Source organism: Geotrypetes seraphini, chromosome 2, assembly GCF_902459505.1.
Source record: "Geotrypetes seraphini chromosome 2, aGeoSer1.1, whole genome shotgun sequence".
NCBI lineage: Eukaryota > Metazoa > Chordata > Amphibia > Gymnophiona > Dermophiidae > Geotrypetes > Geotrypetes seraphini.
In genome coordinates, this window is record NC_047085.1 from 344,744,818 (window position 1) to 344,767,249 (window position 22,432).

General features: G+C 48.3%; 1 protein-coding gene across 2 annotated transcripts in view; it reads left to right on the top strand.

The window, feature by feature from the left end:
- CUL1 (cullin 1) overlaps window positions 1-22,432 on the top strand; it is a 275,377-nt gene that overhangs the window by 187,315 nt on the left and 65,630 nt on the right. For both annotated transcript variants that reach the window (XM_033930314.1, XM_033930315.1), the window contains 2 exons: window positions 1,067-1,184; window positions 15,458-15,534. In XM_033930314.1, coding sequence (XP_033786205.1) covers window positions 1,067-1,184; window positions 15,458-15,534 — 195 coding nt within the window. The remainder of the gene's footprint in view (window positions 1-1,066; window positions 1,185-15,457; window positions 15,535-22,432) is intronic.

Consider the following 22,432-nt stretch of genomic DNA (forward strand, 5'->3'; position numbering starts at 1 on the left):
TACACACTGTGCATTCCTTTCTACTAAAAGTGGTCTCAGCCTTCCATGTAAATCAGGAAGTCCAGCTTCCAGCGTTTTCATGCTACAGGCATAAAGAAAAAAGACACAGTTTTGTTGTTACTGGATATGAAGAGAGTTCTTCTCTGTTATTTTGAAATGATGAATGCATTTCATCTTTCAGATCAACTTTTTGTGTTAACCAGCCTTAGCAGATGGGGAAAGTCTGCTTCGAAGGCGTCCATTTCTAGATGGATTTACATGGCTATTTTCATCTGCATACATTGGCTGTGATAAACAACTGCCAATTACTTTGAAAGCCCATTTAACTACAGGTTTGGCCTCTTCATGGGCAGAATCCCAGGCAGTTCCACCTGAGGAGATTTGTAGAGCAGCTGCATGGTCCATTCTCATTTACCCCACCCTAGACTCAGGGGACTGCTTTCGCGAGTCCCACTTGTCAAGACTCGCATCTCTTTTGCACTGGAAGGGAAAATTAGTTTTTTAACTCAATCGTCTTTCCAGTATACAGAGACATGAGTCTTGATGGCCCACCCTGTCAGATTGTTGCTTAGCCTGCTTTCTGTCTCAGACATAGTTGTGTGTCTCCAGATGCTGGTCTGTGAGCTACCAAGAGAATATGAAGATGCTTACTGATGAACTAGCAGTTAGCTCTATAGACAAACCTTTAGAGGGACTATAGGAGTTACAGAAATGTTAGTGCTGGTTGCACTCAGGTAGGTGGCTTGTTTGGTTCCACCTTGTTTTGGCTATATATCTATTGGTCTGATTAAATGATATCATGCAGAACAGAAAAGGCTTGACTTGTCGGGGAGTTCCCCATGCCCTCCTTGTTATTTCTCCTTTTTAGGGGTTATCCATTGCTTTGGTATGAAGAGCTGAGGTACTGCCCAGTGACACAAGGAAGAGGCGTGGAAAAATGTAGACGATGCCTTCTGCACTCCTCGCAGATGAAGAGAAGAAACTCACTTTTCAAAACTCACGTCTTTTTATACTGGAAAGAAGATTATTGAAGTAAGAACCTAATTTTCCCTTCTCCTTTTTACAGCAAGCATGTGGGTTTGAATATACTTCTAAACTTCAGAGAATGTTTCAAGATATTGGTGTAAGCAAAGATTTGAATGAACAATTTAAAAAACACTTGACCAACTCGGAGCCTTTAGACTGTGAGTATTACATGTTCTCTTATGGTAAAATTGACATAATTACAACAGTTGGTTTGGTATGTAAATTTTATTTTTCCATAAATGTTGAATGTAATACATTTTTGACATTTGTCAACATTTACATTGCTCACTATTAGACATGTAGCCATTATTTATGTTTTCAATCATAATCTTTCTCTGAAAATGAGCAGACTCCTTAGTGATACACACATGAACCATATGGATTCAACCTCTTAGGAACTTGGGGAAGCTTCAGAGTATACAAGGGAAGAGATTCTCAAGACACTGGATCAGTGTGTAGTTATGTCTATGTATGTACAGAAGCATCTTGGGCTTCTGCTGCATTTTGTGCATGGTTTTGCTCTATACTGTGATGATTTCGTGCCTTTTTGTCCTCTCCAGGGCGCATGTCAGAGTGACTGGCTGCTTGCTATTTCTCTCCATCCTCAGCTAGTGGTTGTTTGCTTTCCTTGACAGCTGGAGTAGTAGGCTTGCATCTTTCTGGCATTCTTGGTTGGCAAAGAATATTAGTTTGTTTTTGGTTTTGTTTAAAGGAGTATGCAGGTAGAGTTAAGGCAGCAGTTTGTTCTTTTGCTGCAGTGGCTTCAGCCCAGGACATCATAGGCTGGTGAGAGGCAGTCCAATTTCAGGGGTGATTGTGTTCAGAGGTGTATGATCTGTGGCATATGAGTCTTGGGGCCTGTTCTGTCTTTGTGCAGAATTGCAACTTCAGGAAGGTAAAGAACAGCGGAGAGATGTTCACGAGTACATTTTTATGGCTCCTATAGGCACTGCCCCAGATGGCTCTGGAGCTGCACTGACATAAACAGCCATCATTTAGTCTGTGCATGTGGTATGAAGAGAGTCTTTGGGTTATCCTGCTTTGACAATCGAGGTACTTAAGGGGATTCTTGTGGATGGAGGTTATGTTTGGTGCTGTGGGAGGCAGAGCATTGTGGTTCAGAGGAACTTCTAGACCAGGGGTGCCCACACTTTTTGGGCTTGCGAGCTACTTTTAAAATGACCAAGTCAAAATGATCTACCAACAATAAAATTTTTAAAAAACACAACGCACACTGTACGCATAGAATTGTTAATTATCATTCCTATTCCGGGGTTTTTTCAAAGAGGTCAAAGCAGATGACTCTATGCACTGTCACCTCAGTAACAACCATACAAAAATAGACAAATACCCACCCCCTCCCTTTTTACTAAACCACGATAGCAGTTTTTAGCGCAGGGAGCTGCGCTGAATGCCCAGCGCTGCTCTCGACGCTCATAGGCTCCCTGCGCTAAAAACCTCTATTGCGGTTTAGTAAAAGGGGACCATATTGTAAAATATAGAGAGCAGATATAAATTCAGACACATTTTGATCACTAAATTTAAAATAAAATCATTTTTCCTACCTTGTCTGGTGATTTCATGAGTCTCTGGTTGCACTTTCTTCTTCTGACTGTGCATCCAATCTTTCTTCCCTTCTTTTAGCCTGTATGCTTCCTCTCCTCCTGACCTCATTCCCCCCCCCCAACGTTTTCTTCTTCTCTCCCTGCCCTCTTTCTTTCTCTCTTCATGCCCCCTTTCTTTTTTTCTGTTTCTCTTCTTTCCTTCTGTCTCCCTGCCTGCCCTCTTTCTCCCTCCCTGCCCTCCCCCGCCACTGCCGCTGCCATCGGATAACAGGCCCCCAAAGCCGTCCGCCGCCGGCCAAGCTCTCCTTGCTTCGGGCCCACCAGCATTCCTCTCCCCGACGTCAATTTTGCCGTCGGAGAGGAAGTTCCGCTGGCCAGAACTTCCTCTCTGACGGCAGAATTGACGGGGAGAGGAAGGCTGATCGGCCCAAGATCGACCTATTGGGAGAAATGCTGCCGGGTCCTGCCTTTGAGGAAACAGAAAGTAGGCAGGACCTGGCAGCAAGAAGAGCAAATCGCAAGCTTCACTGACCTGTCTCCCGCTTTAGCCCGTGAATGGGGCTCTAACATGTGCGTGCCGGCTTCCCTTCTCTCCCCCCCCACCCCCCCCGGACATAACTTCCGGTTTCAGAGGGAAGAGAAGGGAAGCCGGTACAAGCACACGTTAGCCCCTGGAGCATAAATTCTCCAAGCCGGTTTTTTTTTTTTTTTTAAATGTTGAGCAGCGGAGGCAGCAGCAGAATTCAGGAGCAGGCCAGTCAGGAGGGGAAAAAAGAGAAGGGAAGAAGGGAACCCACTTTTTCGATCGACTGGGGTCGCCTGAGCGAGCGACCTGTCGTTCGCGATCAGCGTATTGGGCACCCCTGTTCTAGACCTTTTTCCCTGAATTTTGTTCTGTTTCTCCACCAGCCTGTAGCAGAGAGTTGTAGGCAACACTCCAGCTGCTTTGAACTCACCTGGGATCCCTTAAGTTCCTGTTTCCCATGGTCCCCTCCTAATTTGGAGTGACCTTAGAGATTTGGCCTTTGCAGTGCCAATCAGGAGTCTGAGGAAATGCCCATGTGGAAGATGGAGAGAGCACTGTATTGGAGGAGATGTTCAGGAGCTTCAGTGAAGATCTGGATGTTAGCCTGGGAATGGAGTGATCCCTGTTCTGCAGGAGGAGGAGGCGGCTTTCACTGTCAGGCATATCCATAGGCAGCTCTAAATTAGGAGAATGGACAAAGGTTTAGCAGTTAAAATTTCTTGTGAAGTGCAGATTGATGAACTTGAGTGCAGAATTCGAAAGGAGATGTACAAGATAGGAGACAAGATTGATAAGCACAGCTCAGGGGAGGGTCTTTGAGTTGATGGTGGCAAAATTGTGTGACAAGTTGATGGCTGCAGTCAAGAAGGAGGACGCTAGGCTGCATAGAGAGAGATATAAAACCAGAAGAAGAAAGGTGGTGTTGATGCCCTTCTCACAAGTCATTGGTGAGGCCCCACTTGGAGTATTGTGTTCAGTTTTGGAAGCTGTATTTTTCTAAGGATGTAAAAAGACTTGAAGTGGTTCAGAGTAAAGTAACAAAAATGGGAGAAGGTTTGTGCCACAAGACATAAGAGGAGAGACTTGATGATCTGAAAATGTACAGTATATCCTGAAGGAAAGAAGAGAGAGGGGTGATATGGTAGGGATATTCAAATATTTGAAAGGAATTAATATATAAACAAACCTTTTCCAGAGACAGGAAGGCGGTAGAACTAGAGGACATAAATTTAGGTTGCAGGGGGGCCAACTAAGGAATTACACCAGAATGTAATTTTTCATTTAGAGAGCGGGTAGATACCTGAAACATACTCCTGCAGGAGGTTATGGAGACAAAAACAGTAACGGAATTAAAAAATGTGTGGGTAAATATACAAAGGAATAAAATACAAAAGAATCCTGTATGGAAGGAAACATTGGAACCAAACTTAATGGTGCTTAGATGGCAACTCCAGTAATTTGAAAGCAAAGCCACTGCCGGCAGACTTTTATGGCTGGACTGATTTGGATGGGCTGGTGTGGAGGAGAGTGTGATGCAGTAGTTAGAGCTACAGCCTTGGTACTCTGAGGTTGTGGGTTCAAACCCTGTGGTACTCCCTGTGACCAGGTCAAGTTACTTAATCCTCCACTGCCCCAGGTATATTAGGTATTATCCCAGGACAAGAAGGCATCATATTCTCACATGTGGGTGATGTCATTCACAGAGCCCCTATACAGATGCTTGAAAAGTGCATTGCCATTTAAAAAATTTAGAAAGTTCGTGATAGCCCGCACTGCGCATTCACGAGTGCCTTCCTGCCCGACGTAGGCATGCAGTTGCTCAGTTCTTAGTTTTCTCTGGAGCTAAGAAGTTGTGTTTTTGAATGTTGTTCAATTTTTGCCTTTGCCTTCCCGCTCACACATATTTTTTATGCTCTTACATATGTGTGTTATTTGCGTATATCTACTATAATAAAACCCTAAAGGGCTCATAATCGAAAGAGAAAAACGTCCAAAAACCGGCCTAAGTTGGCAATTGGATGATCATAAATGAAAGACGTCCAAATGCTGATAATCAAACCGGGTTTTGGACGTATTTCTAAACGACCTAGGCCTTCATAGTGCTGCTGAACGTCCATAGCTAATCGGGGCGTGTCAGGAGGAGTGTCAAGGGCGGGATTTGGGCGTACTGCATGTATAACCGAAAGTTATATAGCGCAGGATCGACGGAACTTGGACGTTGTGACTTGGTCCATTTAAAACATGGTCTGTCACAAAACCCACCTAAAGTCACCAGATAAGCACTGCAAACACATAATACAGACTCCCACACACTACCCCAGTGATCACTGACCCCCCCCAACCCTATAAAAATCGTAATCACACCTTTAAAATTTAGCCTCCAGAACATCAGCACCTGGCAGCCTGGCTTAGGGCAGCCTAGTCGTCCTGCACAGAGGCGGCTTAAGTCGTCTTGGGGGTGGGTTATGGTCCCATGGAGAGGAGGCCCCATGCCCATAAGCCCCTGTAATCTCTGCATTGTTACTGAAACATGTGCATTCCCCTATACAACCCCAAAACACTTTTGTACTGGCATATAAGTGGCTTCTGCAGCCATAAGGGCTATTAGGGTGGTAGATAAGTGGGTCTAGGGGATTCTGGAGGTGGTTTAGGGGGCTCACCGTGACCTATAAGGGAGCTGTAGTGAGATGATGACATGGCACCCTTTTTGTGAAGTTCACAGCAGTGCCCTGTAAGGTACCCCACTATTTAGGTGCCATGTCTGGGTGGTGTTCTAGGATTTTTTGACTTGGACAAAAAGTTGGCTGAAAATGTGGTATAAAGATGGACAGTTTAGTGGCTTGGACGATCAGATTGGCAGGACGTATACTTAGACGATTTTCAAAAGGGAAAAAAATTTGGACGTATTTTTCGAAAATGTGTCCTAAGCTGTTTTTTACTTTGGACGACTTGCAACTTAGACGAAAACGGACTTAGAAGTTCCTTTCGATTATGCCCCTCCACGCGTGCATGCGCACTTTAAACTTCGTGATCCGTAGCTCTTTGCCATTAGAAAGAGCCTGTGTTGGTTTTCTGGCTCCTACTGCGCATGCGGAGTTTGAAATGGTGACCACGGACACAAGGAGGCGGAGAACACACTTGCAACTCCCTACTCCCACCCTCACTCACTCCAAGTCTTGACATGTCAAACTCTGGCCTGCGGGGTGTTCAAAATTGGCCCGCCAGACAACAAACTGCTGCCGCCGCCGCTGCTGCTCTTCATTCGCGTCTGCCCTCCTCTTCAAAGCAGCCTGCTGAGGATCGCCGGCCGGCTGTAGCTAACCTCGCAGGCTGCTCGCCACCTGATCCCGCCCCTCCTCTGACGTACGGGATCATGTCAAAGGGAACGTGCTACCGAGGTGCAGAGTGAGAGAAAGGCTGCTGCTGGACAGGGGGAGCAGTGAAGGGGTGCTGCTGGACAGGTATTGATGGACTGGGGGAGCAGGGAAGAGGTGCTGTTGGACAGGGGGGGAAGTAATACGAAGGGAGAAGGGCTGCTGCTGGACAGGGGGTGCAATGAAGGGGTGCTGCTGGACAGGTATTGATGGACAGGGGGAGCAGGGAAGATGTGCTGCTGGACAGGGGGGAGGTAAAACGAATGGGGAAGGGCTGCTGCTGGACAGGGAGCAGGGAAGGGGTGGTGCTGGACATGGGGGAGGTAAAAGGAAGGGAGAAGAGCTAATGCTGGCCAGGGGGAGTAGGCAAGGGGTTGTGGTGGACAGTCGAGGAAAGAGAGAGACAGAAAGAAAGAAAGACAGACAGTGGCCAAGGAGAGAGAGAGAGAGAGAGAAAGAAAGACAAACAGAAAGCAGCCAAGGAGAGAGAGAGAAAGAAAGAAAGACAGACACACACATCTATTCTAGCACCCATTAATGTAACGGGCTTAAAGACTAGTATGTGTGTGTGTATATATATATATATATATATATATCAGTTGAGGTAATATTTTTCCTCACTGTTCTCCCCTTGCAGGCTTTGCCCATCGAGGCGCCTCTGTTTTACTTAGCCATTGAATTCAAGTTGGCTGAGGTGGGTTTTCCATTGATGTCCCAGCCGTTAATTGGTTTTAAAAAGTGTTGCAGGTGCCAAGGGCAAATTTCTATTATCCCAGGACAAGCAGGCATGATATTCTCACATGTGGGTGACGTCATCTACGGAGCCCCGATGCGGACAGCATTTCAAGCAAACTTGATTGAAGATTCAAGCTTGCTGTGCTGCACCACGCATGTGTGCCTCCTGCTCCACTAGAGGGCGCATCCTCTCCTCGTGGTCTCCAGTTCGTTTTTTTCCGCTGTGCTAAGAAGACACGTTTTTTCTTAGCTCTGCCCCAGTGCCTTCTTTGCACCGCGATTTGTTGTTTTTTCTTCGTTAAAAGTCGCTGTGCGTATAAAATTTTTTCTTCTTTCTGCTCTTCGCGCTTTTCGCGCTTTTTTCTCGCAATCCGGGGGTTCCCAGGTCGTCGCAGCCGCGTGGCCTGATTGGCCGCGGCCGCCTGGATTTCCTATGTCCCGGCCCGTTTTGGGCTTTAAAAAGTACACCGGGTGCGAGCGTCTTCTAACACTCACAGACCCACATCGCTGGTGCATCCTCTGCCTGGGGGCCGATCACCTAACAGAAACTTGCCCCCGGTGCGCAACCTTCCAACACCGGGTGCTCCGACGACGACGGGCCCGCATGGCGGACCTATTTGCTGCCGATCAAACCCCAACCTCGGCCTCGAGGTTGGCCCCAGCTTCGGCCCTGGCCTCGATCTCGGCCTCGGATACCTCGACCCTGCCTCAGGACTCGACCTCGAAGACCCCGAGCTCTCAGAAGTCTTCTACTCTGGGTAAGTCCCCTCTTCCTTTCTCAGGTTCCATACCTCCAAAGAAGCCAACCTCGGGGACAATGGCCGGACAAGGGGGGAGTTCCTTGCCCACGGCCCCGGCGAAACCCCCGAAGACCTCGGGACGTGCCTCCACCACTCGGGAATGCTCTGAATCGAGATCGCCCCCGGTGGAGTGCACCGCGGCCTCGGACATGCCGTCGATGCTGTCCGTGCCGGTATTCCAGGAGCTGCTCTGAGCAATGATCACAACGGAGCTCTCCGCTGCCATGGCTCACCTTCAACCGGCCTCGACCTCGACCTCGCGTGCGCCGGACCAGCCTGAGCAAAGCGTCGAGACCCCTCGAGGCAAAGCATGCCGTTTTCGCCGCCTCTCTTCTTCCTCGGATTCCTCTCCGAGGCACTCGAGGCGCGCGTCCCCGGCGGAGCACCGCGGGGCGAAACGAAAATCGAAGCCCCTCTCTAAAAAGGCCTGGAGTTCGCCTCCAGTTCGAGGCCGCTCCCCCTCGACCCGATCGGGGGGACCGCTAAGGGTTACCGAGCTGTCCCTCACTAACCCACAGTTCCTACTGACTCCCCCTCAGACCGGGGCTCCGGTGCGAGGCTCCAGGCTTTCGCCGAGGGAGTCCTTGGAGGGGTCCCCGACCCGACATCGGTCAGTACCTCGTACCCCGGTGTCGTCCCCGAGAGGCTCCTCGAGGCGACGCAGGTCCTCGACCGGGAGCGTTTCCATAGTGCGTCCCCGGCCTCGGATTGAGGGTCCGAGCGAGAACCTCGCTATTCGAGGGAGGCTTCCCCTTCCTTCTCGGTGAAACGGAGGTCTCGGTCACCGTCCCCGCAAGGGGCCACGGGATCCCACCGACCTTCCTTCACAAGATTCGTCCAGGACATGGGACGTGCCCTTGACTTGGACTTACAATCCGACTCGAGGTACTCCAAAGAGTACCTGGCGGAGCTGGATATGCCTTCCCCTCCCCGAGAGTCCCTCCGGCTACCGCTGAACCCGGTACTCCGGCAGACCCTCATAAGGAACCTCGAGACTCCCTACATGGTGACGGCGGTCCCATCTAAAATGGAGTCTAAGTACCAAACGGTATCTTGCCCGGGGTTTGAGCAACCACAGTTGTCCCACCAATCCTTACTGGTGGAGTCTTCTCTGAAGAAAGCTCACCCCTCTAGAGTGTCCGCGGCGGTTCCTCCTGGACGCGAAGGCCGGACACTAGACAAATTCGGACGCCGTTTGTATCAGAACTCTATGATGGCCTCTAGGGTCCTGAACTACACTTTCACCTTTTCCTCCTACCTGAAACACCTCATTGGGCTGCTGGCTTCCTTCTCAGGGGACCTACCTGCCCCTCATCAGGCAGCATTTGGCCTCCTCCTCGAGGATTTTTCCAACCTCCGACTGCACTTGTTCCATGCCGCGTACGATGGCTTTGAACTGTCTTCCAGGGTCGCAGCCTTCGCGGTGGCCATGCGCCAACTGGCGTGGTTAGGGCTCGTCGATATGGACCCTAACCTGCAAGATCGGTTAGCTAACCTCCCTTGCGTCGGGAAGGAACTGTTTGACGACACCATCGAGGCAGCTACGAAACGGTTGTCGGAACACGAACGTTCCTTCGCATCCCTTGTCCGGCAAAAACCTAAACCGCAAGCCTCTCGCCCCTTCCGGGGATTGCCTCGCCGCTACCCCCAGAAGTCTACTCCGGCCTTTTCCAGACCGCCGCCGCGACGCCCCCAGGCTCACTCTAGGGCTCCACCAAAATCACAGCCCACTGCGCCTGCGAAGCCGTCTCCGTCCTTATGACGGGATGAGCGGACGGGGGCGGGCCCCCTCCGCACCTCCACCTGGTCTCCTTCCCATCGGGGGCCGCCTACAAGCCTACTACCCTTGCTGGGAAGCCATAACGTCGGACTCATGGGTCCTTGGCGTGATCTCATCAGGGTACTCGCTCAACTTTCGGGAGGTTCCTCCCGACAGCCCACCGAGTGCATGTCCTCCCAATCGAGCGCAGCTGTCCCTCCTCCTCTCCGAGGCACAGGACCTCCTTCGCCTGCGGGCGGTGGAACCGGTTCCCCAAAATCAAAGGGGCCAAGGGTTTTACTCCCGATACTTCCTGGTACCGAAGAAAATGGGAGACCTGCGCCCGATCCTGGACTTGAGGCGCCTGAACAAATTTCTGACGAGGGAAAAGTTTCGGATGCTTTCCCTTCCGATCCTTTACCCCCTGATCGACGAGGGCGATTGGCTCTGCTCCCTCGATCTGAAGGAGGCCTACACCCATGTTCCGGTGCACCCTGCTTGTCGCAGATTCCTCCGCTTTCAGGTGGGGGACCTCCACCTACAATACCGGGCCCTCCCCTTCGGCCTGTCCTCATCCCCCCGAGTCTTCACGAAGTGCCTCATAGTGGTCGCGGCTGCCTTGCGCTCCCAGGGTCTGCAAGTATTCCCATACCTGGACGATTGGCTGATCAAAGCCCCGACCAGGGAGGGGGTTATCTCAGCGACCCGACAGACTATTACTTCGCTTCAGTGTCTGGGGTTCGAGATAAACTTTCCAAAATCCCAGCTGTGCCCCTCTCAGTCCTTACAATTCATCGGGGCCGTGCTGGACACGGTCCATCTTCGTTCCTTCCTCCCCCCTCAACGGCGGAAGGCGTTGGTAAATCTGAGCCGACAAGTATTGAGATCGACTTCGGTCTCGGCACGACAGATGATGACGCTCCTCGGCCATATGGCCTCCACAGTCCACGTTACCCCGCTTGCTCGCCTTCACCTGCGGTTACCACAGTGGACTTTGGCATCACAATGGCGTCAGGATCGGGACCCGATCAACCGCCATGTGACAGTGACTCCTTCCTTGCAAAGATCGCTCCGTTGGTGGACCGACTCTTCAAATCTTTCCAAGGGTTTGCTCTTTCTCGCCCCTCCACACCACAAGGTCCTAACCACGGACTCGTCGGAATACGCTTGGGGGGCTCATGTAGACGGTCTACACACTCAAGGTCTGTGGACCACAGAGGACCGTCGCTGCCACATCAACGTGCTGGAGCTTCGGGCCATCTACCTAGCCGCGGTGGCCTTTCAGCACCTGCTTCACGACCGGGTGGTTCTCGTCTGCACAGACAACCAGGTGGCGATGTACTACGTAAACAAGCAAGGAGGGACGGGGTCTTGGCCCCTCTGCCAGGAGGCCTTACGGCTCTGGGAGTGGGCGGTCTCCCAAAACATCTCCCTTCGAGCGGTTTACATCCAAAGGGAACAAAACTGCCTGGCGGACAGGCTCAGCCGCCTCCTCCAGCCACACGAATGGTCCCTGCATTCTCAGGTGCTGCGACAGGTGTTCGACACGTGGGGGACTCCCCAGATAGATCTGTTTGCCTCACCCGACAATCAAAAACTGCCTCTCTTCTGTTCAAGGATATACTCCCCGGACCGTCTCGAGGCCGATGCCTTCCTCCTAGATTGGGAGGGAAAGTTCCTCTATGCGTTCCCGCCATTTCCTCTGATTCTGAGGACGCTGATCCATCTAAAATCTCTGAGGGCCACTCTGATCTTGATCGCTCCTCGATGGCCCCGCCAGCCTTGGTTTTCCCTACTACTTCAACTCAGTGTCAGGGAACCTCTGCTTCTGCCTGTCTTTCCCTCTCTGCTATCTCAGAGTCGGGGTTCACTGTTACGTCCCAATCTTCAGTCTCTTCATCTGACTGCTTGGATTCTTTCCCCTTGACTTCCTTCCCTGTATCTCAGTCGGTCAGGGAAGTGATGGAGGCTTCTCGGAAAGTCTCGACTAGACTCTGCTATTCTCAGAAGTGGACTAGATTCTCGTCCTGGTGCTCCTCTCACCGCCAGGACCCGGTGTCGGTCCCTGTGTCTTTGGTTCTGGAGTATTTGCTCCATTTATCTCACTCTGGCCTGAAGACCAATTCCATTCGAGTCCATCTCAGCGCCATTGCTGCCTTTCATCAGCCCCTGGAAGGGAAGGCTCTTTCACTCCATCCCTTGGTTTCCCGTTTCATGAAGGGGCTTTTGAATGTTCATCCTCCCCTCAAACCGCCTCCGGTGGTTTGGGATCTCAATGTGGTTCTAGCTCAACTGATGAAACCTCCATTTGATCCTATGGATAAGTGTCATCTTAAGTTCCTCACTTGGAAAGTGATCTTCCTACTCCCTCTCACTTCTGCTCGGAGGGTTAGCGAGCTGCAGGCCTTGGTGGCGGACCCACCTTTCACAGTATTCCACCACGACAAGGTGGTCCTCCGCACTCACCCTAAGTTTTTGCCTAAGGTGATATCTGAATTTCATCTCAACCAGTCCATTGTTCTGCCTGTGTTCTTTCCCAAGCCCCACTCTCACCCTGGAGAGGCGGCGCTCCACACTCTTGACTGCAAGAGGGCGTTGGCTTTTTACCTTCAACGCACTCAGTCTCATCGGACAGTTCCACAATTGTTTTTGTCCTTTGACCCTAATAGGTTGGGACGCCCAGTTTCCAAGCGCACCTTGTCCAACTGGTTGGCTGCTTGCATTTCTTTCTGCTATGCTCAGGCTGGTCTCACGCTGCATGGTCGAGTTACGGGACATAAAGTCCGAGCGATGGCAGCTTCGGTAGCTTTCCTCAGGTCCACGCCTATTGAGGATATCTGCAAGGCTGCCACGTGGTCTTCGGTTCATACTTTCACCTCTCACTACTGCCTGGATACACTGTCCAGAAGCGATGGCCGGTTCAGCCAATCGGTATTACGTTATCTGTTTTCTTAAATTGCCAACTTCCCTCCACCCCTTCGTTATTAGCTTGGAGGTCACCCACATGTGAGAATATCATGCCTGCTTGTCCTGGGATAAAGCACAGTTACTTACCGTAACAGGTGTTATCCAGGGACAGCAGGCATATATTCTCACAACCCGCCCACCTCCCCGGGGTTGGCTTCTTTGCTGGATATGTGAACTGGAGACCACGAGGAGGGGATGCGCCCTCTAGTGGAGCAGGAGGCACACATGCGTGGTGCAGCACAGCAAGCTTGAATCTTCAATCAAGTTTGCTTGAAATGCTGTCCGCATCGGGGCTCCGTAGATGACGTCATCCACATGTGAGACTATATGCCTGCTGTCCCTGGATAACACCTGTTACGGTAAGTAACTGTGCTTTACTGTCCCACATTTTTGGTGTTTACAGTGCCTTGGCCTGGAACATCTTGTCACATCCTGCGCGCGGTATTCTACCCTGCAAAAACGTTCAATTAAGAGTCGAAACTCCAACAAGTAAAGTTATTCGGCACCAGTATAGACACTGAGACTACATCACAGCCTTCAACATCAACCTCGGGGGACATCGCTCCATCGGGTAAGCCAGCAAAAAATTTGCCAGCTTCCCAAGAGGTCTCGCAGATCACTATTGCATTGAATCCCTTGATGCCGTCCAAGCGACAACCACTCTTACATCTGGCCTCTCCTACATCGAGGTGTGCAACCCTTGCCAAGGCCAGACAGGGCACCAGTGGTACCGGCAGAATGCTAAATGGTACTAGTGCCCTTGTACCATGAGAAGCTCGAAGCACTTAATCCAAGTTAGTGACATGTTCAAGCTTCTTGCTCTGACACTGGCTCCATCGGTACTGGCCCAGCCTGATCATAAGGCCACCAGGTCCTGCGGTACCGATACTGGATCTCTGGTACTACGTCAATGTTCCACGCATAAAAGCAGCATATCTCATAGACGCACTTCCTCACGTGTCGATCCAGCTCTTCAAGACATCAACAAGTTGAATGTGGCAGTAGAGGGGGTGGAAGACACAAATCTCTCAAGACCTCTCAAGACAGATGGACTGTGAGAGAGAGGGAGACATGTTGCCAATAGGAGTGGAGGAGAGAGGAAGGAAAGTTGGACTCATGGAGGGACAGAGAGAGAGGTTGGTTGGGAAAGGGAATGAGGAGGAGAGGAAGTGTGCAGAAGACAGAACAAAATATTGGATGCAAAGTCAGAAAGAAGTGCAACCAGAAACTCATGAAATCACCGGAAAACAAAGAAAAATGATTTTATTTTCAGTGATCGAAATGTCTGTTTTGAGAATTTATATCTGCTGTCTATATTTTGTACTATATTTATCTATTTTTCTATAGTTGTTACTGAGGTGACATTGTATACTTTAATTTTGTGATTAACATTATGTATTAATAAGATTATATTATGTGTATATGAAAAATGGATGGAAGAAATTGCATTACAATTAGTATTATTATTATGGAGGTGGGGGTCAGGGGCAGAGCTTGGGTGAGGGTATATGATTTATATTTGTTAGGCTGCCCGAAGATTTTAAAATAACAGTGGCAGGAAGCTGGTAGGTGGAGGAATCAGGAACGAAGCTTGCGTCCTGCCTTCTGTCAGTGCCTTGGAAGTATTCTTTCTGCAGACAGCGGGTGTCTGGTTTCATTGTGCAGCTGGCTGTCAGAGGTTTTAAAAATACAGTAACAGGGTGCTGGTAGGCGGGGGAATTGGGAACTGGGGAGAGGTCTGATCCAGCTGAGAGGGGTGGGGGGGGGGAGCTGGGGTTGGATTGGCTTTGGCAGAGGGGAGTGGGCAGGAAGGAGGGATCTCCGGAGGCGGCTGAGGAGGGCAGGCAGGTGGCTGTGTGTACCCCCAACAAGCGGCTCGCATACTGCATGTTGAGAAACACCATTCTAAATATCAGATTTGTTCTCTGTAAGGTATTTTCATCAAGTGCCTACATAAACTTCTCACCAACTGGAAGATAATTCATATGTTTTTCCAACAGACTATATAACCTCCTCCCATCCACTTCTTGCTATTGGCTACATTTTAAAATGGCTAAGTTTAGTTATTTAAAGTTACTAGGGATTATGGGTACTTAAAGTAATATAAAGTCCTTAAGCCTATTAGGTATGATTTATTATATTTTATTTGCTTCAAGATGAACATAAAGGATTACAATTAATCTATTAAGTGTTAAATCAGTTGCTGATGAAAATCCCCAATAAACCTTATGATGACAAAATTATCTGCTATCATCTTGTGTTAGCCTAAAAATCGAACCTGGAGCACATGGGAGGTTAGGAATCGAGCACTCACAGAAAATTTAGCTTCTTGCCCATTAACTAACTTTTAGAAGAATAGACAGAATTGATCAGTTTAACCCAATTCTTTTCCCCCAAGATTTAAAACTATTTCCCAGCAAGGAAATTACTTGTACTGGAAGATTCATTACCAGCACTTGCAGGTCTTCTATCAGTACTCCTTCAGAATTGAATAATAATTCATTTGGAACTGTGTAGAATCTAAAACTGATTCTCAGATGAAACAATGTCAAGAGCAGGTTTGACAGTACTGTTTCAATTTGTGTCTCATTGCACTGATTTATTCTTAGGTTTTGTTGAAGAGAGTCAGAGATAACATATCAACTCACAGGCTAGCCCCTAAAAATTACAGTAATGTGTGCTTTTTTTAAATTATTATTTTGCAGTGGACTTCAGCATACAGGTTCTGAGTTCTGGATCCTGGCCCTTTCAGCAGTCCTGCACATTTGCTCTCCCATCTGAGGTAAAAATGTTTTCTACTCTCTCTCAGATCTGTGCTACCTTCTTTTGTAGAGCCACACTTCTTCCACTTTTCTCATCAGAGAAGCAGGGAACTGATTTAGTTTCTTATTTTGTCAAACCAGAGTACTCATGTGTTAGATGTTATTACTGGTTTTAAGTTTGAAGGGACTGCCCCTCAGTGGCAATTGTTCTTTCAAAGGGTGCATGAAATAATGTCTCCATAAGAGAACTATTCCTTGTGAAGGCCTATGGAAAGGAGATGTGAATGAAGTATGCTACCATCTGAAAGCATTCAAGACCATTTTGACATTTATCTTTGCTTTTCAAAACAATAGTATAGAACTTTTTAAAATAAGTTTGTTTTTTTTTTTTTTTGTTTAAACTGGCCTTTTTTCTCTTTCATTTAATTCCAGAGATACAGTATATACGCAAATATAAGCTGAGATTTTTGGGCCCAAAAATGGGTGTTTCGGTTTATTTTCGAGCTAACCCCATCCTTCACCCCACCACGTGCCTCCAGTACTGCCCTGGTGATCCAATGGTGTGGGGATCCGGAGCTGCTGTCAATCCCTCTCTCTCGGCAACTTTGTTCAACTAGTGTACTCATCCACTTCCGTCCTGGTCCCCCTAAAGGTCTACCTTAGGTCCCCGGTGGTCCAGTGGTGGGGCGGGATAGAAGTGATCCTTTTGCGCTCCTGTCCGGCAGTCTCTGTAGTGAAAAAATGACTGCTATGAGATCCCACGGTAAACTTCACGAGACTTGCAGTCTCACAAAGTTTGCCTGGGAAAGAGGCGGGAGAGGAACGATCCCTTTACACTTCTGCCTGGCAATCTGCAAAGTGAAAAAAATGATTGCTGCGAGATCCCAGGCAAACTTTGTGAGATTGCAAGTCTCGTGAAGTTTACTGTGGGATCTCATAGCAGTCATTTTTTCACTGTGGGGCAGGAACGTAAAGGGATTGCTCCTGCCCTACCTCACCACTGGACCACCGGGGGCCTAAGGTAGACCAGAAAGGGAGGGGCGGGATAGTTGCACAAAGTCGTCAGGAGGGGAAGGCAGTTCCAGTTCCCCGCGTCACTTGACCACCAGGGCAGTACTGGAAGCCCTTGGCGGTTCTGGGAAGGGGGGCTGTTTGGCTGCAGAGCTGGCAGACAGGACATCGGGGAAGGGAAGAGGGTTCACTTCTGCTCTGTACCGGTACTTGAATATAAACCATCAGTTTATATTCGAGTCAACCTTTTTTAACTCTGGATTAGATTATGAAGTCAGATTGCTTGGCAGGTGGTGATGGGTGAAACTTGTGTTCTGCAACATCCTCTGAAGCTTGTGTTTTTCCAAAACAAGTTCCTAAGCAGTACAGCTTTTTGATTAATGTTCTTTTTAGTGGGAGAGTCTGTCCTATTAGCAGAACCACTAAGAAGTTATAAGATATTTTGTACAAATAGCAAGCATTAGACACAATACCTTTGGCTGCAACATGGCTCTAATTTATCTTTTCATTGGTATCACAAGAAATCAGAGTGGACTTCAGCCTATTAACTTTTACACCATGAGCCTGCAGCATTCTTCTCTCCCAAGATTTTGATAATTTTACTCAAACAATCATTGTCATTGCACAAAAATCATGTAAAAATGCAGGTTAAAGTATTTGCTGAAGGCTCTTTGAATTTGTGTGGCTCTTTGAATCTGCTGTTTTGCTTTGACTGCCACTGCTCTTTGCTGCCTTCAAGAAGCTGCTGCCTAGTATTGCCTAATGAGTGGACCAGAAGAGCAGATCAGCTGAAGAGAAGTAACCAAAGTCAGTTTATTATTGGTCATAGAACACATACAAAAACCCAACACAGGCCGTGTTTTGCCCATGCAAGTCTTATAGTTTTACTAAACCCCTGACACAGCCCTTGTGTGAGCAAAACATGGCCTGTGTCAGTTTTTTTAATGTTTTCTGTGTATCTGCAACATTCTGTTACATCCACTCAGGAGTCCGTACGTATGGTGATCAATCTGTTCCCGCTATCTGGACTTGGCAGACGTGTGAATACTTACACAGCGGTGTTCTGATCTGCTCTGCTTAGTTTTCCTTTTATTTCAGCAGTAAGTTCATTTTATCTGAAGCTTTGGTGCCCTGAGACCCCATTCTTGGGGATCCTCTGCCTGGGAAAGGATGCAGGACAAGCCTTCAAGTGGACTTGAGAAAAAGCCTGCTGTGTGACTTCAAGGCTCGTGTTCTGCTCCCCTGGGAGTCAGCTCATCTTCTGAGTTTCTCAATGGTTTGAGCTCAGGCTGTGGGTGTCTTGTGAAAAAACCCTCAGGGTATCAGGGCATCGGCTGTATAGTTTGCCCGGCCTTGTTGTGCTACAAAGTTCTGTGGGAGTGGAAGTCTTGGTTGGGGCTGGTCCATCTGGCAGCCTGAAGATTTATAAGAACATAAAAATAGCCTCACTGGGTCAGACCAATGGTCCACCAAGCCCAGTAGCCCGTTCTCACGGTGGCCAATCCAGGTCCCTAGTACCTGGCTAAAACCCAAGGAGTAGCAACATTCCATGCAACTGATCCAGGGCAAGCAGTGGTTTCCCCCATGTATTTCTCAATAACAGACTATGGACTTTTCCTCCAGGAAATTGTCCAAACCTTTCTAAAAACCAGCTATGCGATCTGCTCTTACCACAATGTGTTCCAGAGCTTAACTGTTCTTTGAGTGAAAAAATATTTCCTCCTATTGGTTTTAAAAGTATTTCCCTGTAACTTCATTGAGTGTCCCCTAGTCTTTATAATTTTTGACAGTGAAAAATCGATCCACTTGTACCCATTCTACTCCACTCAGGATTTTGTAGACTTCAATCATATGTCCCCCTCAGCAGTCTCTTTACAAGCTGAAGAGCCCTAACCTTTTTAGTCTTTCCTCGTATGAGAGGAGTTCCATCCCCTTTATCATCTTGGTCACTCTTCTTTGAACCTTTATCAGTGCTGCCATATCTTTCTTAAGGTAAGGAGATCAGAATTGAATGTCATACTCCAGATGAGGTCGAACCATGGAGTGATACAGGGGCATTATAACATTCTTAGTTTTGTTAGCCATCCCTTTTTAAATAATTCCTAGCATCTTGTTTGCTTTTTTGGTCACTGCTGCACATTGGGCAGAAGGTTTCATTGTATTGTCTACAACAGGGGTCCCCAAAGTCCCTCCTTGAGGGCTGAATCCAGTCAGGTTTTCAGGATTTCCCCAATGAATATGCATGAGATCTATGTGCATGCACTGCTTTCAAGGAGGGATTTTGAGGACCCCTGGTCTACAATGACACCCAGATCCTTTTCTTTGGCGCTAACCTCCAAGGTGGACCCTAGCATCTGGTAACTGATTTAGGTTATTCTTCCCAATGTGCATCACTTTGTCTTTGTCCGCCCAGTCTTCCAATTTCCTAAGGTCTGCCTGCAACTTTTCACAATCTGCATGAATTTTAACAACTTTGAACAAATTAGTGTCATCTGCAAATTTAATTACCTCACTTGTCATTCGAATTTCCAGATCATTTATAAATAAGTTAAATAGCACCGGTCTCAGTGATCCCTGCGGCACTCCACTGTTTACTCTCCTCCATTGAGAAAAAGACCATTTAACCCTACCCTCTTCAATATGCTTTGGTCTCTCATGGTGCTCCACACAGGGATGCCTTGCAGGCATGTCTACCTTGGACTTTGGATGCCCAAGCAACCATGGACTGATGGCTTCTCCTGCAATCACTCCGCGGGGGTGTACAGCTACACATTGCCTCCTAGATCGTGATGATGACAGATGACAGCTTTCGGGGCTGGGAAGCCCATTGCAATCATTCTCCTGTTCAGGGGAGTCTGATGCCCTCTCAGTGAAAATGGAAAATCAACCAGTTGGAGCTTAGAGCCTTTCGGCTAGCTCTGATGCGACTGCAGAAGACTTTGGAGGGCCAAGCGGTCCGGCTCTTTTCCGACAATACAATGGTGGCAGCCTAGGTTAATCACCAGAGAGGGACTAAAAGCACTCTTCTAGCTCAGGAAGCCCGCCTTCTTTTCTTTTTAGTAGAATGTCACCTCCTAGCACTGAGGACAGTTCATATGGAAGGAATAGACAATATTCAAGCAGACTTCTTCAGCAGACAAATTCTGGATCTGGGTGAGTGGGCGCTGGGGTCGGATCCGCTTCATCCTCATGGTCATGGTAAGAAACATGAAAGCAGATCACTTCTTTAGTCCAAGATCTGAGCCCAGAAGTGAGTGCTTGACACTCTGGTGCAGTTGTGGCCTCAGAAAATTCTCCTGTATCTCTTTCCTCATTGGCTGATATTTGGCCGGGTCATTCAACGGATCATGTCATATCCAGGTCGCTTCATTCTGGTGGTTCCAGATTGGCCTTGCAGGCTGTAGTCCACAGATCTGATAAGTTTATGCAGGAGTTGCAGCCTTCGGCTTAGCAACTTATCTAGACCTCCTCCCGTTGAGTCCAGTAGCCATGGAGGGTCTGGGTCACTTCGCTCTTACAGCATGGCTCTTGAGCGCGCAGCCTTAGACACAAAGGATATTCTGCTATGATTGTTGATACTCTTCTAAAGTCTAAGAAGTCATTTACTGTTTCGGCTTATGCTAAGGTGTGGAGGGCCTTTCAATTTTGGTGCGGCCAGGACCAGGTGAACCCTTATTCAGCTCTGATCTCGCAGATTCTCACCTTTCTTCAGGCTGGTTTAGATAACGGCCTCGCTGTAGTTTTTCTTTGGGTCCAGGTGGCCGGGCTTTCTTGTTCTAGATCTCGAGAGCATCGATCCTCGTTGGCGTCACATCCTGATATCGCTAGATTTCTGAAGATTCTCTTCATGTCAGCCCTCCGGTTAAGCTACTTTTCCTTTCCTGGGACCTTAACCTAGTGCTGTCTAGCCTTGCCAAGGCTCCTTTTGAGCAATTTGAGATGCTTCTCTTTTGGACTTGACACTCAAAGTCTGTTTTTCTGGTTGCCATTACTTCAATGTGACGTATGTTGGACCTACAGTCTCTGTCTTGCAGAGAACTGTTCCTCTGTATTTCAGAAACTGGGGTTTCCCTTCATACAGTTCCTTCCTTCCTGCCTAAGGTGGTTTCAGCTTTCCATGTTAGTCAGGAAATGCATTTGACTTTCAGTCTATTGGTTCCAGGACGCATGGTCGACTGCAGAAGCAACTGGATGTGTGCAGAGTTCTTCTTCGTTATCTTCTGCGTCATTCAAGAGTTTAGTCTCCATCACCATTTGTTTGTGCTGACTCATTCAGTTAAGTGGGACACTCCCGCTTCCAAGACCATAATTTCCACATGGATCCATAGAGCCATTTCATCAGCCTACACTCTTTCTGGGAAACAGTCTCTTGTTTCCGTCAAGGCGCATTCTTCCACGAGTGTGACTTTTTCGTGGGCCGCATCTTGAGCTGTCTCCCAGGAGGAGATTGCAGGATGGCAACATGATCTTTTTTTCACACAATAGCCAAATTTTACAAAAGTGGATGTGGCGGCAAGACAGGACTCTGTCTTTGAGTCCTTGGTGTTCACGGTAGTCTCAGCAAGCCCACCTTAGCTGTTTGGGGACTGCTTTTGTACATCCCATCTTTCTGTAATGTTTCACCTTTTGCACTGGAAAAAGAGATTATGTACTTAACTTGGTAAGCTCTTTTCCAGTAGATAAGTGAGACATTCTAGACCCTGCCCAGTCCTTACTGTGCCTGTCTATTGTTTTTAGTCTGTTTGTTTCTCCAAGCTGATTCTTGGATGCCCATCAGCCCTTGGGGGCTGGGAAGAATTTGTATATATGTTTCAGTTTTATATGGGAGTAGTTTCTCTGCTTCTTTTAAACGTGTGTTGGATGGTTAACTTTCCTGTTGAGTTGATTTTTGAGCAAAACAGTTTGCTACAGATGCCTCTACTTCACATGTATTGGGTAGCTCTCAGTGCTTAGATACTAATTGCAAGTAGAGCTGGAGAACCCAGTCAAGTACAGCGGAGGCAGAGGTGAAAAATCTGGAGTGGATGCCTTCTGCAACAGCATGTGGCTATAGGGAAATAACCCATCTGTCTAGAACACATGTGTCAAACACAAGGTCCGCGGGGCGAATACGGCCCGCCTGGCCTTTTTATGTGGCCCGGAGCAATGCTTCCGAACTGCCCATTCTCACAACCCAGCATGTCTTCCTTCCCATGCCAGTCTGACATCGCCATCATGCCAGAAAGTTTGCCGGCTTCGGCAGCGTTTCGGCAATGTTGTCTGTGGCTCCCCCTCCTGCCTTCTGTCTGCTGCGGTCCAGGTGGAAACAGGAAGTTGTGCATCATTGGAGACAGACGCAGCAGGCGAAAAGCAGGAGGGGGAGCCACGTACAACATTGCCGAATCACTGAGGCCGGCAGACTCCTCGGCTTGGCGCCGACATTGGACCGACGCCGTAGGGAAAAACACACTGGGCTGTGAGGAGAGAGGAACTGGCGCTGGAGGGAAAGGCAAGCTATGCTGAGGAGAGAGGGGCCGACACTGAAGGGAAAGACATGATGGGCTGTGAAGAGAGCGAGCTGGAAAGAGAATTAGAAGGTAGACAAAATCAGAAAGAGAAAGTGGGACTAAAAACAAAATAACCAGACAACAAAAGGTAGAAAAAATAATTTTATTTTCTATTTTGTGATTACATTATGTCAGATTTGAAATGTGTATCCTGTCAGAGCTGGTGTTAGACATCAAACGTGAACTAGGACCTAAAAGTCTTTTTTATTTTGTAGCCAGCGTGGGGTTGGAGAGGTTGTATCCCTATACTTCTACTAAGACTAACCCCCTCCTTTGCTGGCGCGCAGCAAGGATTTTGGCGGTGGTGACGATTGATCCGATGCTCACAGAAGTCTTGTGAACGTCAGAGCAGCCGCCGGTG